Below are 17285 nucleotides of genomic sequence, written 5' to 3'. Positions count from 1 at the left end.
TCTGAAAAATTCATCTGTCCCCACCAAAAGGTCACCACACTGACGTTGTGGTGATGTTATATCCCTATTCATGAGATGCTCTGTTATAATCTAATTGCATAGAATAATACAGCTGTATTGTAAGTTCACTTGTACTCTCAATTTTAGGAAATCTTTTGAGATCAGCCCTGTGTAATTTAAAGCTTTTTTGGTTCAAGAGCACCAGCTGTCTTCCCAAAGTCCAAGAATACCCAAGGTCTGAAAGCATTCCTTGGAATCCTTGCTTTGCCTTACTTTTGGTCTGCATCTGCTGTACTGTTTTGAAACTCCAGCATATCCATTTGCCCCAAAAGAAAGCTAAGTCACGGCAAAGGTAATGAAGTAGGACAATCCTCCCTAATTGAAGGACAGGCAGAGACAGGGTTGTTTGCATGCTTGATGCCGTGGTGGTTGTGCCCAGGAGGTATCCTTCCTCCTCTTAAACTCATTGTGCCAGATTATTGCCACTACCGAGATGAGGAAGAATGCAAAACAAACATTAGTGTGTTTATAATGCCTTTTCTTTCCATAATTCCAGCTATAATTGAGCATACAGTTCTGCTTTCAAGTCCCCTGTTAAAATGTTCCATGAGGAAATCCTACATTTCTAATTTTTTTTTTTCTTGTCTCTAGGCACCATATTAAAATATATTCTTCCAGCTACAGTTGCTGGCTATTTGGCAGCTATAATTGCTGGTTATTTGATACAGTCTTAGGATATTGCTGTTCCTGTAAAATGTTCCTTCCAGTAGTATCTTTGGTTGTCTGAGCATGACTTTGTTAGCCAGTATTACCTCTATAGTTGGGCCTGTAAAGGTTGCTGCATCTTCCTGTCTGAAGCAGGAATTGCCTAGCTTTGTGTCTGGTTTCGTTAGTCTGGGCCTTTTCTTGTTTCATTTGCTAGTGACGCTCCCAGTAGGTCTGTGGTTACTTTTAATGCTGCTAAGAGCTTGTTGCATTTGCCAGTCCCTAGCAAGCCTGGAGACAGAGAGCCATCCAATGAGGTGCTGGTGGCAACCTTACTTTGCATACCTCTGTTTCATCCTTCATATTGAATAACCTGGATGCTGAATAAACTGGATAAAACCATAGGTACGGCTATGTTGGAAAAGTACTTAGCCTTGAACTGTACTTTTAATAAATTAAAGTTTTGTGGATACCCTGGCAGTGGAAAGCTTATTTAATGTCACAAGTCGTGACTCAAAATGGTGGATCCACAACTCCTAATCATTACTGCAGCTGACAAAAATGACAAATAACATACCGACTAGAGCTGTTGTTTACTGAGGTGCAATGGGAATAAGACAGATGATGGATTGGGCTACGATTGTCTGCTGTCTTTATCAGCATCAAACCAGCTCTGCGGATTCACAAATCATGTATTGGCAACTTTACAGTGGATCTCCATGGACCTGTGAATACCTGTCTGCTTATCTTGCTCAAAATTTTTTAAATTGGTTTCAAGCACCTTGTTGTGGACAAAGATATCTTAAAACTCCTATAAAAATGGTGAATAGGTTTCCTTGGCTCAGCCTTCAAGAGGTCTCCTAGATTAAAGACATTAACCAGAGATCACAGTCCCTACATTTATGCTGTAAGAAAACTTCTCCTCATTATAATGGTAGCAGTCACTGGAATCTTCCAGACTGCACTGTGCGTCACTCCAAGCTGATGGTGGCATGGACATTGAGCACAGGTAGAAGTGATCTGCAGATCTCTTGAGCCACAGGGTGTGCCAGCATCATGGGAACAAGGTGCAGCTGAACACCTGTAGGGTTTCATCCTGTGCCTACACCCCAATCGTAGCCAAGCTGTGCGTTTTGGGGTTGTGTGGTGGGGTTTAGGTAGTGGGGAGGGGGCCACAGGGCCGGCTCCTGTGAGAAGCTGCTGGAAGCTCCCCCGACTCCAAGCCGGACCTGCCTCTGGCCCAGGCTGAGCCCATCAGTGACAGTGGAAACACCTGTGGGAGAACAGATTTAAGAGGGGAAACCTGCAAGGAGCTGGGGGATTGGGATGTGAGAGGAACCCCTCTGTGGATACTGAGGTCAGTGAGGGAGGAGGGGATGCCCCCCAGCCCATGGAGGGGAGCAGATGCCCACCTGCAGCCCAGGGAGGAGCCCATCCCAGAGCAGTGGGTGCCCCCCAAGATGGCCATGACTCCATGGGAAAGCCTGCGCTGGAGCGGTCTGTGACGGAAAGACTGCAGCCCACGTGAAGGACTCATGTTGGAGCAGGGGCTGAGCGCGGAGTCCTCCTCCCCCTGAGGAGGAAGGAGTGGCAGAGACAAGGGGTGAGGAACCCACCCCAGCCCCCGTCCCCTGGGGGGAGAGAACCGGGAGTGGGGCTGAGGCGGGAAGGTGTTCCAAGGTTTGGTTTTACTTCCTAATATCCTTGTTTTGATTTGATTGGTAGCAGATTAAATTGATTTTGTTTCTTCCCCAAGTTGAGCCTGTCTTTTGGCCGTGACCGTAAGTGGGGAGTGATCCCTCCTTGTCCTTGTCTCGACCCACGAGCGTTTCTTTATATTTTCTCCTCATCCCACCGTGGCTGGGGAGGGAGGAGTGAGTGAGCAACTGTGTGGTGCTTTATTGCCAGCTGGGCTTAATCTATGAGAACTGTGACCCCAAACAAGCAAAGTGCTGCCACAGTGGCTTCTGCATCAAAAAGAACTGAGTCAGCTGAAGCCCTATTGATATGCAATGATGAGATGATGCCAACAGATTAAAATTTTTGGGATCTGGACCCCAAAATAAGTGAATTAGCACAGTTCTGCCCCTTTTCCCCGCCTTCTTTTTTTCTTTGAGCATCACCCCTGATCCTATTGAAAAAAAAACAGCTCCACACATTTTCTTCTCCAGATCTTTTATTTTTATATCTTGAACAAGCAAGCTCCAGACCCTGAACCTTATTCAGATGCTGAAAATTCAAGGGATTATTGCACCATCTGTGCAGAGGAGTGTGAGGTGGTCTCTACACTTATCCTCCCAATTGTCTGTTTCTCCAACCTGTATAGAAACATTTTCTTTATCTCCTGTCTCTAAACAGAACTCTCGTTCTTAGTAGCACCTATGTGATACAAAAGTCCCTTGCTGTTCCTGGTGAGAACCTGTTCCAGGCTTGTGTCTGGGAGAAGCAGAGGAAGCAGCATCCATCACCACTGGCCTCTCAGCCTTGCCCTCAGGTCTGTTGTCTGAGCATCCATTTCTTCCACCACCCATGGTTCTGGTTTTGAATTTTTTTCTAACCTGGAAGATGTGCTCCAGAGCACAGGAGCAATGACTTTCAGTTGCGTGCTCAGAGAGTGCTCCAGAGGGCAGCTGGGGTAAGGTGTAGTCTGGCCCAGATGTGTTTCCCTTACAGCTTCAGGTGCAACCAGTCTGGTGTTTGATCATTGGATAGTCCCATGAGATCCCACGTGGACTGATGGCTTTTCAGAGCCACTCCTTGGGGTTTGCAAAAGTAGTTTGAACTTGCTTTTTCCACCTGCCTCCTCAGGCAGCTGAACTGTTAGCTGTGGGACCTCTTACAGACCCTAAATGCTATGGCATGCACAGTGGACCTGCTCACTGACTGGATAAGTGGAATTGCTGTCCTTCCATTCCAGGTAAAATTTCCCCATCCGTGTCTCCAATTTGCTAGTACTTTGGTCAGCCCTGCAGGAAAATCCTGGGAAGACTAGGTTCCCCCAGCTCCTCTTTCAGCAAGACTGAATTCAGGTTGAAGACTTGTCACCTTATTTCTCTGAGAGGTGTGTTAGAAAAGCAGATGCTCTTTGAACTTGGCTCAGCATCTGCTTGCTAGTGCTCCCGCTCTTAGAGAATCATGGAATCATTTAGGTTGGAAAAGACCTTTAGGATCATCGAGTCCAACCATTAACCTAACACTGTCAAGTCCACCACTAAACCATGTCCCTAAATGCCACATCTACACATCTTTTAAATCCCTCCATGGGTGGTGACTCAACCATTTCCCTAAGCAGTGCCTGTTCCAGTGCTTGACAACCCTTCTGGTGAAGGAATTTTTCCTAATATCCAACCTAAACCTCCTCTGGTGCGACTTGAGGCTGTTTCCTCTTGTCCTATTGCTTCTTACTTGGGAGAAGAGACTGACCCGCACCTCACTACAACCTCCTTTCAGGTGGTTGCAGAGAGTGATAATGTCTCCCCTCAGCCTCCTTTTCTCCAGGTTAAACAACCCCAGGTCCCTCAGCTGCTCCTCCTAAGTCATTCCTCTTGCTTTATATACCCTGGCAGGTGGATGGATTTCCTTTCTTTGATGCAGCCATTGTGGTGGTCCTTTCTGCTGGCAAGGTGGTCTGAGCACAGTCTACTCTGGTCAAGACCCAGGAGATGGTAGGTTGTCCAGACCAGTAGCTGGTCCTGTAATCCCCAGTGGCACCCTGGAGCTTGTGCCAGAAAGGGGCCATAGTCTCTCACTTGGGCTTGTTTTCTGCCCTGGTGAGTCCTAGCAATTTCCAAACCCTACTGGTAGGTGGTGGGATTTTAGACACTTCTCCAAGTGACGTGATGTCTGTTTGACCCTGAAACAATTTACCAGGTTGTTTTTGGTGTCTTCAATTTTTAGTATTTTCTTACTTGTGCCTTAATGAAGTGGGGTAACAGTACTGGTTAAATAAACCCTTAAATAACACTAAATAGAAATGCCTGGATTTGCAGGATCTCTTTTGCTCTGTTTCCTATGAATGTGTCTGAAGTTTTGCTCCTTTATAGAGCTGTTATTTGGCATAGTTACATTTCAAATGTAAGTTGGCATGTTGATGACCTTTATTTGAAATGTTATCGTTATAGCAGTAATACCCTATTAAAATTGCAGAACGTGGGCCTGATCCAGGAGTCAAAAACAAAATAAGAGATCTCTTTGGTTTGAAGTAGTTGGACTGAGAGACATATGAGAGTGTGGAAAGTGTCCTTAGGGGAGTAAACTTTAAGAACATTTTCTGCAGTAATAATAACTGTGTTTAGTAAGTAATTGCAAAACCTTAGGAAAAAGTTGAAAAGTAATTACACAATGACAGTAGTGACTTTTCAATATTAAAACTATTTTTCATGTTACCTTATTATGCCAATATGTTGAATCTGTGGAATATTCTTGCAAAATGTATTTTTAAAAGACCTGTTAGAGAAAGAAGCTTATCTTTTTCTTCATTAAACAGACCTTTAAAATGAACATTGTTTCCTCATGTGCTGAAATTCATGTGCTCCCTGGTTCAGATTTTGTGATCCTTAATTTTAAGCAAGTTCTGTCTTGACATTTTTTCTTGATTACAGCTAGATTTTCAAGTTATGATGTCAGGAGTAAAGTGGTGAGGGAAGGCCACCTTTTAGCTTTGGTTTAAAAGGGACAGCCAAAATATGTAACTGTCAGTATTAAATAGCTCAAAGAATCGAACGAGTACTTCAGTTTTTCTGATTTCCACAGGTCTATATGGGTACAAGGAAGGCCATAATTTCACTTTTAATACATGTTGCCATGCAGTTAATCTGAAAAACATGTATTTGAGTCCTGTGAAGTAATGTAATATCCATCACGTTTAACTGATGGAACTCTTTCAACAATGACATATTTTGAATATATTTAACTGCAAGGCATACATTTTTCATAAGTCTTTTACTCAATTTATCTTCATGTATCCACATTTTGGGATGTTGCATAAATAGTAGTTGTATTTACTGGAGAGTTTCTTCAAGATTATTTTGATAATACGAGGAGGAAGGATTTTGAGAACATCTGAAAAACAAGCTAAACTAAGTTTTAAGCCACATTTTTGGAGAGGAATTCAGAAGCAATACATGTAGAATAAAGCATGCAGGAAGGATATGTTGGTCACTACATTTACATTAAAAATAATCTAAATGATACGAGTAGGTGCTAATTAGCTCTGGAGCATGAAATAATTAGTTTCATCAAAGTATAAAATTCTCCTCGCTTTGCTGCATACTGTCTCAGCCCTCTTCTGAAGGGAATGCTTCAAGGAGCAGAATGTAATTAACTGTGGTTGCTCTCTGGGACATGGTTTATCTTCTGTGGCTGCCAGTTAGTGTCTTCGGGTAGGACAAGTGCACCAGCTGAGTGTTGTAGCCGCTAGTAACTGGGTTGGACCATCTTGTTTTTCATAGGCTGTTAAATGTCTTAAAGTGGAGCTACTTTTGATAATTGCCAGCCTGAGAGAAGATTGAGATGGTGCTGGATGACCAAAAGGCATGACAGTCCCATCCCCGACCCCTGTGGTCCCTCTGAACCCCAGCTTATTAAATAAATGGTTGTATGCACTGATGGATTTTATATGACATGTGGTTAACAAGATGAGAGGATACTAATCGCTGGAAAATAAATCAAGAGAGAGAAAACTGCCGATATGGCAAATGAGGATGTATAAAGAAATAGGAAAAGCTGCTCCCATTCTGGTTGGGTGCATGGGCTTTTCACAGGGCATATTTATGCATATAAAATATCAAGCATGCACATCCTGATTCTGCTAATTATGTTTTTGGCAGGGATAGGTGTCTGTCTTCTGTCCCATGGCATATGATACAGTAGGAATGGTCACAGGCTCAGAGGGTTCCCTGGCTACACATTTGCATGCAGGCAGCTCAAGTGGAGGTTGTTGTTACCTGTTGCTCTGAGATGGACACTACCTTTAAAAATCAAAAAAGCTGTATCAAAGCACAGTTGTGCTCACTCCATGCAGGGAAGAGACACCTTAAAAACAAACGTTACTCCATCAGTATCTAGCCACTGTGTTGCAGCTTTGACCATCCTCGGAAACCTATCTTTTCCAGTTCTTTCGTATTCATTTGGAAGTGGTGGTGGTGGTAGGACCAGAATTGTTTACGGTGTTCATCATGCATTGAGGTAGCATCGTGATGTTCTCTCTTATTTATTCTTTTCATATGTTCTGCATTTTGGGTGTTTTTTTGACTGCTAGTGAGCAACAAAGTGATGTTTTCATGGGTCTACCTATGATGAACACTGAATACCTCCATTTCTCAGTGTTACTGGTCAACCAAGAGCCTGTTGTCATCTGTATAGAATTAGGATTATTTTGTGTGAGCTGCGACACTTGACATACATCTCCACTGAAATTCACCTGCCATTTTCTTGCTCAGTAGTGACTGTTATGAGATCCTTTTGTAATTCTTCATAGCTGGCCCTCATCTTTTTCAGATTGCTATTCACCCCTTTTCCTGAATTGTTTATGGATATGCTGAACAACATACACCCTAGGATTCCTGAGGACTTTTTTGGGCACTCTGGACCTTTGTTTTTAACAGTTTTTCCCAGAATAGATACCAGACCTACTCGTATTTCTCTTAGTCTTTGAGAGGGATCCCAGGAGAGACCGGTGTCACATCACATTCCTGTCTTTGGATACGGAAGCACTTTTGGGTGAAGGTTACGTGTTACTACAGTTTTAGCTCTTCTTCCTTTGAGTCCTGTTGGCCCTTTCTGGTGAACCCTATCTGCTTGTGGTGATTCTTTTTACATTTCACGTTCTTGCTTTTGTCTGTAATGCCTTATAGTGATAGTTCAATTCGAGACAGATCTTCTGATGTGTTCCCTCTGTATAATTATTCTGGAATAAGAATTATGCCACACTGAACACAGATAAATTAAAAAAAGCAACCTCCAAACCTTTCTGCTACAGTCTGCTCTTCTCTAACAGTTCTTTTCAATACCTGCATCATCTGTTTGCTTAGAAGTCCTTTAGTAGGCTGCTAACTCCTGCTTAAGTTTCAAAAAGAATATACTGCTTATTTTTATACTCTTAAAAATGATTTCTCAAGCTCTTTTCCTGGCCTGCATTACTGAGTCTTTATATTAATCCTGATAAATGTTATGATCCCTTTTATTTACCAGTTTTTTTTTTTTTTTTTTTTTTTGAAAGATGGGTTTTAGAAGCTTCACTGCTTGGCTGTTCAGGCATTCTAGTTGTGTTTTGGTCTTTCTCAAGTCTATTTTGGGAATTGATTAGCTTTTGGCCTGTGACTGTGAGTTTTATAGTGTCTTCAGGCCACCTACAAAGATTTTAATCTGTAAACTCCTAGCTCCCCCTTTCAATTTAAGTGTTTGGATTTTGTTTTTCATTTGCTTTCTTAACAAGCTTTGTTATTGTTATAAAGCTGCTCCTCAATAACAACATTTCATGGACCAGATTCTTTCCACTTCTTGAGATCAGATTGAGTGTTTTCTCTTCCTTTATATGGGTGGTCTTTTGTTTGTTTGCTTGTTTGTTTTGTTTTTCAGCTGTGTGTGAGACATGACAGTGGTCTCAGCTTCCAGCTGCTGTTGTGACCCTTAATCAGTCTAGCTGGGAGTCACTGAAGTGTCCCTTGACCTGCTGTGTTTTCTTCTTTGACAGCTTTTCTTACCTCTGCATTTCATAGAACCTCAAATAGTTTCTGTCCTGGTTGGATGACCAGTCCTCTAGGTCATTTATTTTGATAAGCCTTTGCTATTCAGTCTAGTTTTTTGGTTGATAGGAACTTTATGCTATTTGTTGATTCTCCTAGATTGTTAATACAAGCCATTCTTCAATCCCTGCTGAAGTGTGTAGCTTTCAGTCTTTTCTGCTTTTTCACTATTCTGCTGCTGGTCTTTTTTCCACCAAGTTTTCTGGAAGACTATTGTGTAAATAATGTTGTTTTAACAACAGGCATTTTAGTTCTTCCATCTAGCTTCTTAGGCTTTTAGTGTTTATGTAGAAGAGTGTATACTTTCACGTGAGTGCTTTATTTCTCTGCAAATTTTTTCAAAAGAGAGTCTGTCTGTTGTGGCTTTTCTTTGCCTTTTCCTTCTTGCTTGAGTTTAATCAACTTCTGTTCTTTCCTTTAGTTGAGAATTACAGGTCTCCATGATATTACTGCTTCTCTTAAACCACATACTGTATTTCTACCTTTGAAGTGCCAGCAAACTCATTCTTTTCTGGTTTAGATTAAGCTCAGCTACCTTCTAGAGGCTCCCTCCCTATTCCCAAAATTTCCTTGTTTCTTTGAATTAATTTTCCAACATATTTTCTTAGCTGCTTATTGAACTTCTGCTTGCCAACCTGTCTTGTTTTGGAAGCATTTCTGGGAATGCTACCATAGTTCTCTGCTTCTTCACTAGCAACCAATATTTTGCCTCCAGAACTTTTCTTTTAACCTTCCTTATGTTCTGTTGTTTGCACAGCAGCCATGGCTTTTGACTCTTCCTCAGCGCCTCCAAGGAGCCTTTCCAAACCCTCTGTGAGGTCTGATGTTTTTGCATTAAGCACAGAAGCCTCATCTCTGGTATGTCCGACTTTGTGTTCCTGATAATCATTGCTACAACACTGAGGCAGGCGAGGTTCACTCATAGTTATCAGGCAAACTTGGAAAAGTATGGATGCAGTTGTTTTCTACTGAGTAAGTGAGAAGATGAACAACATCTATATGTAGTTGGACTTGTCAAAAAGAATCCACTGGCTTGGCACTGTAGTCAAGTACATAGGTGGTGAGAAGGGTGTTCAGAATACCTACATGGTTGGTCATTGTGTTATCACTATTAGTCCTGTGTGCTAACTGGGACAGACCCTGTGAAGTCGAAGAAGAGTTCCTGTTGATTTCACTAGAATTACTGCACTGTTGCAAAATGCCACCTTCTTATACGGTGGGATCTTACAGCGGATGTTTTTCATGACTTTTAAGTTTGAGGAGAGGCTGCAGGTGACCAGAATGCCACCTGAAGGATTTGGCTGAAGTCTTACTGCTTTAATAGTGACACAACAGACTAACAAATACAAAATGATCTAGAATCTGGCCATGAATGCAGAACTGCTCTTGCTGGTTATATATGACATCATGCAGCAGCTTGGCAGTTGTGATGCTGGGCAGAATTGCCTCATAAATGCGATCTGCAAATCGCTGTACTGATTGCGGACTAGCGAGGAGTCAAATATCACCATGTGCTAACAGCAAGTGTAGACTGCACATCAGACTCATTAATAGAGAGAACTGAATTTCTCAGGACAACAGACATCATGAAACAACTGGATTTGAGCCTGATGCTGTTACCATTGATCTACCAAGCCAAACAGGGAACACTGCTGCATCAGAGGGAAAAAATCTCAGGCGTGCAATTACACAGGGCCTTAGTGAAAATCAAAAGCTTCATTGACACAAACTTCAGGACAGTTTGATTAAAAGGTACAGTTCAATTAATTTTCTGCTAGTGTCCTCGAACATGTTGCAAAAAGCTTAATAAAAGCTTAAAAAAAAAAAAAAAGACACGAGACGGCTTCTAACCAGGCAGCTAATCAAGAAAAACAAGCAAAGCTTTGTGTTATGAAAGATAAATGGTGGGCACGAAAGACAGAGGAGTTTTTCTAAGTTGTGGATCCAGAAAATACAATGTGGCCTTGGAAGCAGCGTCTGGCCTTGGAAACAGCATCTGGCCTTAAAGACACTGTGCCATTTCTAAAGTGAACGATGGAATTGATGGAAAAGAAATCTGAGATGGCGGGTCAAAACTTTTCAGTTGTCCTAAATGCTGAAGTCCTAGATGAAGCTGTATGGCTACTTGGCCAGGAGCAGGACGTGGAACCCCCTAATAAAATAGAGATTTTTCCAGCTGTCTAGTAGATTGCACACAGTGCAGTCAGCTGTAAGCAAATTCACTAAAATATAAAACCATGGGATAAGAGTCACAAGTAGCCAAAAGAATTTTGCAGCTCTTTGGCTTTGTAGAGAACTATTCCTTGAGATGTTAGAGAATTGAAAAGCTGTCCACTTTTACAAGGGAAGGGAGATATGTCTTCTGAAAATCGTTCTAATTCTCTCAAGTCCTGGAAAATGCTTTACAGGAAAAATGGGCAATTTTTGCTATAGATTCTTTCAGTCAGTCTGGTTAAAGGAAGATGTCATCCTGTTTTGATAGAGAGGTCAGTAAGTTAGTAATCCTTAAACCCTGTAACTTTTTTTTTTAACACTCAACATTTTTGAAAATACATGTATGAAATGGTACATAGTTTTAATGTCTGAAGAATGTTCTCACTTGTTCCTGTATTTACATTTAGAAAGTGTTTCACTGATCTCAGCAAAAGGTGATTTTTAGTAGGAATTTAATACAGTAAATGGTTTGAGTTAATTCAAAGCATGTGGTATTTCAGATCCCAGCAGGAGTCCTCTGTATAGAGGCTGCTGTCAAATTCCAGTAGACTAAAAGAATAAAGGAAAAAGTACCAAAAGAATGAGGGACCATGGTAAAAGATTTTAGGCTAAAACTGGTATTTTAAATGCTTGTTTGTTCATTTTTATAGAGTACTTTGTCAAGTTGTATGGTTTTATATAAAACAGTGAAGTGCTCTACAGCAGCTTTGCTGTTTAAAATTGAACTGAGGGCATGGCATTATCTGGAAAAGGGAAGAACAGGATGTAGAATGAGAGAAGGTTGTGGGCTTTGGAAAGAAGAGTGAAAGTGATTCTTCAGATTTTAGGGGTAAAATTATCACACACTTCTGAAGAATTTGTGGGAGTTGGAAAAATTTCTAACAGTAGACCTTTTAATTTCTTCAGTAATTAAAAGACAGCAAGATAGAAAACACTCGGGAAGATAGAGCTGTCAGGCAAGATCCATATATTGCAGGCTTAGCCATTATGTTCAAAAGTGTCATGCTGATATCTTAATTCCATTACCTCTGGTGTATTTTAATTGCTGAGACTAGCAACAAAAAAAGAAGGTGTTTTTGGTTTTTTTTTTTTTTTTTTTTTCCCATCTCCTTGTGAAACGGTTAGGGAAAGAGAACAGTTAGCCTTCAGGATTTGTCTTTGCATCCAACATCACCTTTTAACCTGCTAAACACACGGATGATTGCAAATATTGATCAGGAAGCTACAAGTTTTACATGTCCTGCTCTGGAAGTTACAATTTCATAAATATTTAGTTCCTCTGAAGTAATAGGAAAATATTGTTAAAAGCAGTTTCCAAAATAAACCCCTGCCTCACACAGCCTGCTTTTGTTGACCTGACAATAACGCGTATTTTACAGGCAGGGTTGTGAAAAATCCACCTGTACACATTCAGGCTTTCTGGAAAGGATTCAAATGGTAATAACAATGGTTTTCTCACGTATTTTTTAGTTGCTTAATGTGTATACTATTCTGTCTTTAAATTTCAGTTTGACCTCGGGATTCGCACAGCGTACAGTGCGATGCCTGCAGCTTGCGACATGGGAAGCAGGTTGTTTTGTGATAGGCTCGGAGCGGTGGCCTCCCGCTGCAGTCCACGAGGTTGCATTCAGTTACCTGTGATGAAGAGCTGACACGTTGTGGTCTTTTTTTCTTTTTTCCTGCATCTCTGTACCAAAACAAAATGCAAAATTGTGCAGTAGCCAACCAGAAAAGGGGAGAAAGCAGAAATAAAATTCTAGATTTAGTGATCAAAATGGCTTAGCTAAGTGTTGAGATCAGTGTATGCTTAAAAAGAGGAAATTGGCTGGTGAGCTGTTAATTTGGAACAAACATTGTGATGGATTGATCTAATGCTAGAATACATATAGAAGTATGTAGCGATGTGACCGTACATGTGCTCTAAACTGAAATCTAAATATTGTTCATTTGTTTTGAAGCACGATTGTCCTAGAAAGCACAATACTTTCATTTTTTTGACTGAAACGGAGAGGCCTGCTGTTGAAGTGCATGTGGATATTCTTGCTAGTATAGTTGTAGCATGACTGTTAGCACTGAAATAGCTGTTTGCCATCATTTAAATCTGTGGTTTTCCTGAGTCTCGGCTTCCTCCAGGAGCTTGCGGGGTGGGTTCCTTCAGTGCTGCGACCCTGACTGTGTGACAGATGGTGCAAGGAACTTACTGTTGTCCTGTTGCTGCTGAAGGGACTAGTTCCTCTGACCTTGGAACAAGAGTTTTGCAATCCTACCTGGAATTGCGGAAGTCAAAGGTGGAAGTTAAATGCTTTTGGTGTTATCTGGGCTGGCATTCATTGTGACATTACTAAATCAATTCACTGAAACAAATTTCAGCGATGGGAATGATCAAAAATCACAAAATTCAGAGACATGAATCAGTAGCTCTTACTACTACTGGTTAGGTTTTATATTTTGTCTCTATGCAAGATTGCATGTATCTTACTTCATAACAGCTCTGTACTCATGCGGACACTTACCTCTATACCTAACTTTAAGCCCATAAATTGTTTACGGTACAACTACCCCAGTGTTCGAAAGCCTTAATGTGTGTATTTAATATTTGGAAGATTAGTGTTTGCATTTCAAAGTTAGCACCATCACTTACAGTTTCTTGACTCTGCTTATATCCTGATCATCAGTGCTGCAGTAGTAATTGCTTCAATGCCTGATGCAGCAGGTGGGTGTTGCAATGTGCGGTACATGTGCAGTCAGGGCTGCAAGGAAAACAAAATATGAAGGGAGGAGGGGGAAGGAACCTTACAGCAAGTGTCTCCATAGATGTGTGGTTGTAAAACTTACTAGATCTGGGGAAAAAAAAACCCAAACCCCCAAAATGCTGACAGCATTTGTAAATTTACAAATTTACTTGTAAATTTTTAGTTTTGCTCTAACTGCAGCAAGTCTTATAAGAAAGAAAAAAAAATCACATCAAAAAGCTTTTAAGTAAAATGTTAAGTATTTAAGTTGAAAACCCACCAATAAACAAGATTTATCAGGGTACTAAGGAAGCAACTATAAAACAAAGGAAAAAGAAATGTTATTTCTTTGCGCTTGGATATCATACAAATCATCAAATAGGTACTTTCAGATTGTTCCCAAGATTTTACCAGCATGAAAAATGAATACAAGGCTTTTCTGCATGAAGTGTGTGGTTAGTGGAGGATTTTATGCTGTTGGAGCAGTAGCATTTGGGGCATGCTTTTGCAGTCCTTGTTGCTACAAATGAGGCTGTTGGAATTCGTAACAGCTGGGGGAATGAGTAAAGATCCTATGACCAGACTTTGATACAGTGCTGTTGTACTTCAACCAGAGATACTTTTGAACACATAGAGGAATATAACATCAAATATTTATTCTTTTTTAATGCATCCATCACTAGGTGATTTAAACATACTAGTGTAGTAACTTCTATGTAAGTTCTTTAAATAAATTTAAATATTGTTTAATCTGAACTCACTTCAAGTTATATTCTGGTCCTTGCTCTGGGTGTTGTTTGCACATTTTGAAGTAAGCAGTTGCTAGGAGAAAAAGTATATATGTAATCTAGAGCCCATCCTTCCAGATAAATACTTTAAACAGAAGCAGATGTATAGTACCTGGCAAATATCACTGTCAAAAAGGCTTTTATAGAGTGATGGACGCATGGTTGATTTGGAAGGCATTTTGACAGCTGCAGTCTTCAATAGGGATGCTTGAATTTCACCTGCAAACCACACTAATCGCAGAAATATCTTGAATTCTGGAGCAGAAAGGCAGATAGGGTTTGCCTTTTAATTTGCTCAGTCCTATGGGCCTGGCGCATAATTGCTGTGCGATTTACAGTTTTCTCAATCTGCTTCAATGAATATATTTTTCAATTTAGTTAAAGAAGTACCATGCAGTAGTGTGGTTAATAGTTGTTTATGAAGTTAATACTCCACATAACAGCTTCTTACAGTGAAAGAAATCCTGTTTTGATTCAACTCACTTTTGATATTCAGTCATGCCTTTCTGGGATCTCCCTGTGCAATCAGTTTAGAGTTTGTTATTGCTGTCTGACCTTTAGGTACCTTCATTTTAACTTCCTTTTCATTTTCCTCTGTTTCCAGGAAATTGAAGACCACGTGGCATTTGTAATAACTGTTCCAACGGCCCTAGCAATTTTTTTCGCTATATTTATCCTTGTCTGCGTAGAACCTGTATTTAAGAAGCTGCTTCGTGTATTTTCTCTGGTGGTCTGGGTATGTCTTGTTGCCATGGGATATCTCTTCATGTGTTTTGGAGGAATCATCTGTCCCTGGGACCAGGTAAGACTGTCACTAATTTTACTTCCACTGGGTACATTTCCAAGAACCATTCTATGCAAAAGCATTCACATTCATTTTTGTGGGACATCTCATAGAATGTTTTTGTGACTAAGTGCGTGCTGAGACTCCATGCATCTATTTTATAAATACCAAAGTGATGTCCATACTTAGGATATGGAAACATTTGAAGGATTTTGCTTTTACATTTTTAAGGTGCTTTGCATAATGAACATTTGATTCCAGTCACCAACTTCTTTGTAGGGTGAATATTTGATTCTAGTGACCAATTAGCATGGCAGAAATGCTAGTTTTGTTCAAGACCACTGATTTAAGCTTCTTCAGCTTAAAATGTTTGAGCTCTGAGTGTAGGCTTTCTGTGGTCTTCAAGATGCTCTCTAGTAACGCGTGAGAAAAAAGGACGGTGAGTTCCCTTATATTTCTAGGGAAATGAATGAGTGGGGAAGCAGGGAAGTACCCTTCACATTTTTTAAATTGCATCTTAATAGCAGCACTTTTAAAGTATCAATAAATGATGTGCAATAGCCAACGCTGTGCCTGATCGATTCTTCCATGTTCTGCTGTATCCTTTTCCTTTTCCCAAGCCTCTCTACATGGGGATACTCCTGATACAATAATTGTAAAACTCTTCAAAGGATGAAAAAAGCTTTTAAATACATAAATATGTCTTTTGTAAATTTCATGCTGATTCCATGAGTTTGGTATAACCTTTAAATGGTAGTACTGTATCCAGGGTGCCTTCAAGATAGATCTTCAAGATAGACTTGAAACAAATTCTCTGACTTGTTATTCAGATCTTGCAGTGACTTATGCAAATACTGAACTTTAAGTATGCAAGTAGTTCCTTTAAAATCTTTAATTCAAATGATTTAAATTACTGGTATATGTTGGTAATATTAGTTTTGGAGCCCTTACCTTTGTGGGTGACTTTTATTTTCGTTTTCTTGGAAGGTTCAGGGATTAATTGTCTTCTGAAACTGCCTTCCTGGTGTGGGGGGTTTTTTGGATTTTTTTTTTTTCCTTAAGTATTTGAAACGACCAAACCAGGCCACTCTTGCATGTAATAAAAGGCAAATCAGAATGTGTAATATTTTTCTCTAGATACAGATTTCACCATGGGAGTCCCTGTATTTTTGTGATATCAAGTCTAGATAATTGACATGGCCTTACTTTTTTGATTTATTTATTTTCATTGCCAGTTGTGGGATGGCACGCTAGAATATTTCAGGCTTTCAAGCCTAGATGAAAATATTTAATTAGCCAATTTATTTGTCTACTGCAAGTTCTACTGAGTTTAATTGTGTCCTTTGAAAGATAACGATAATGATTTTCAGAAGCGTGTGGCACAAAAGAGATCTATCTACGAGGGATGCTGACGCCTCGGTCCGGGGGTTCTATTTAGCGTGTGAAGATGGTTTGTCCTGCCCCGCTTTCCCCTTAGGAAAGACGTAGCGGTTCCTGCAGCGTCGGAGGGACATGGTAGGCCGTGTGAGGCAGGAGGGGCTGCGGAGCTCCGGGGAAGGGCACAGTCTTCCCTTGCCAGGACACAAGTTCTCTGACGTTTCAGTGCGCTCCTCGCTTCGCCTGCAAGTCTTGCTTGGAGAAGAGGACATCTGGGAGGGAGCTGCCTTGATGGCTCTGCCAGCACGGGCAGCTGCCGTGCCCAGTGCTGCACCGGATCCGGCCCAGAGCGGGCAGGGCATTTCCAGAAAGCCTGGAGCTGGCTGCGGGTACGTGGCTTGACCCCACCATGCCGGTGTCTTCAGCGTCTGGCGGGAGAGGGCCGGGGCTGGCCGGGCTGGCCCCTGGCCGCTGCGAGGAGTTGGAGGTCGGGTGGCTCCCTGGAGTGGGACCCTTCGCTTCCCCAAACCATTCCCCGGCCCCCCCCCCTTGAATAGCAGCGCTGTTTTGTTGATCACTTTTGTAGGTATACTTTAGCCTAGTGTCAGTTAAGAGTAAACTACAGAACTATGGGAACCTTTCTGGGAATTTGACACCTTAAACAATAGACTAATTGCAGGTTTGATGTCTTTGAATGCTTGTAAAATAGCCGTGAGTGGTTAAAATACTGCCAGGTATTCCTCTGATGCTTGTGTTTTGATTGCTCTGCATCAAGAATACGTAGGTCAATAATCGATGTTCTCTCCTATAATTACACATGAAAGCAAATCTGAACAATCTTTCCTCGGTGATCACTGACAGTTTCTTTGTTGAAGTTTTATATTTGGTGAATTTTAAAGCCATTTTGCTTGGCTTATTGGGGTGTTTTTGTTGTTCCTTT

The 17285-nt window shown here is 41.0% G+C and overlaps 1 protein-coding gene across 3 annotated transcripts in view; it reads left to right on the top strand.

Moving 5' to 3' along the window:
- The window catches only part of ADCY2 (adenylate cyclase 2), a 196326-nt gene that overhangs the window by 5350 nt on the left and 173691 nt on the right, over positions 1 to 17285 (top strand). For 2 of the 3 annotated variants that reach the window (XM_075052496.1, XM_075052495.1), the window contains exon 2: positions 14789 to 14986. In XM_075052496.1, coding sequence (XP_074908597.1) covers positions 14789 to 14986 — 198 coding nt within the window. Of the gene's footprint in view, positions 1 to 4271; positions 4371 to 14788; positions 14987 to 17285 lie in introns of those variants that run through there. The other variant, XM_075052497.1, reaches the window with a different exon arrangement.

Source organism: Buteo buteo, chromosome 20 (genome assembly GCF_964188355.1).
Source record: "Buteo buteo chromosome 20, bButBut1.hap1.1, whole genome shotgun sequence".
NCBI lineage: Eukaryota > Metazoa > Chordata > Aves > Accipitriformes > Accipitridae > Buteo > Buteo buteo.
The sequence above is the reverse complement of the archived record's forward strand: the minus strand, read 5'-3'. Positions and strand labels throughout refer to the sequence as shown.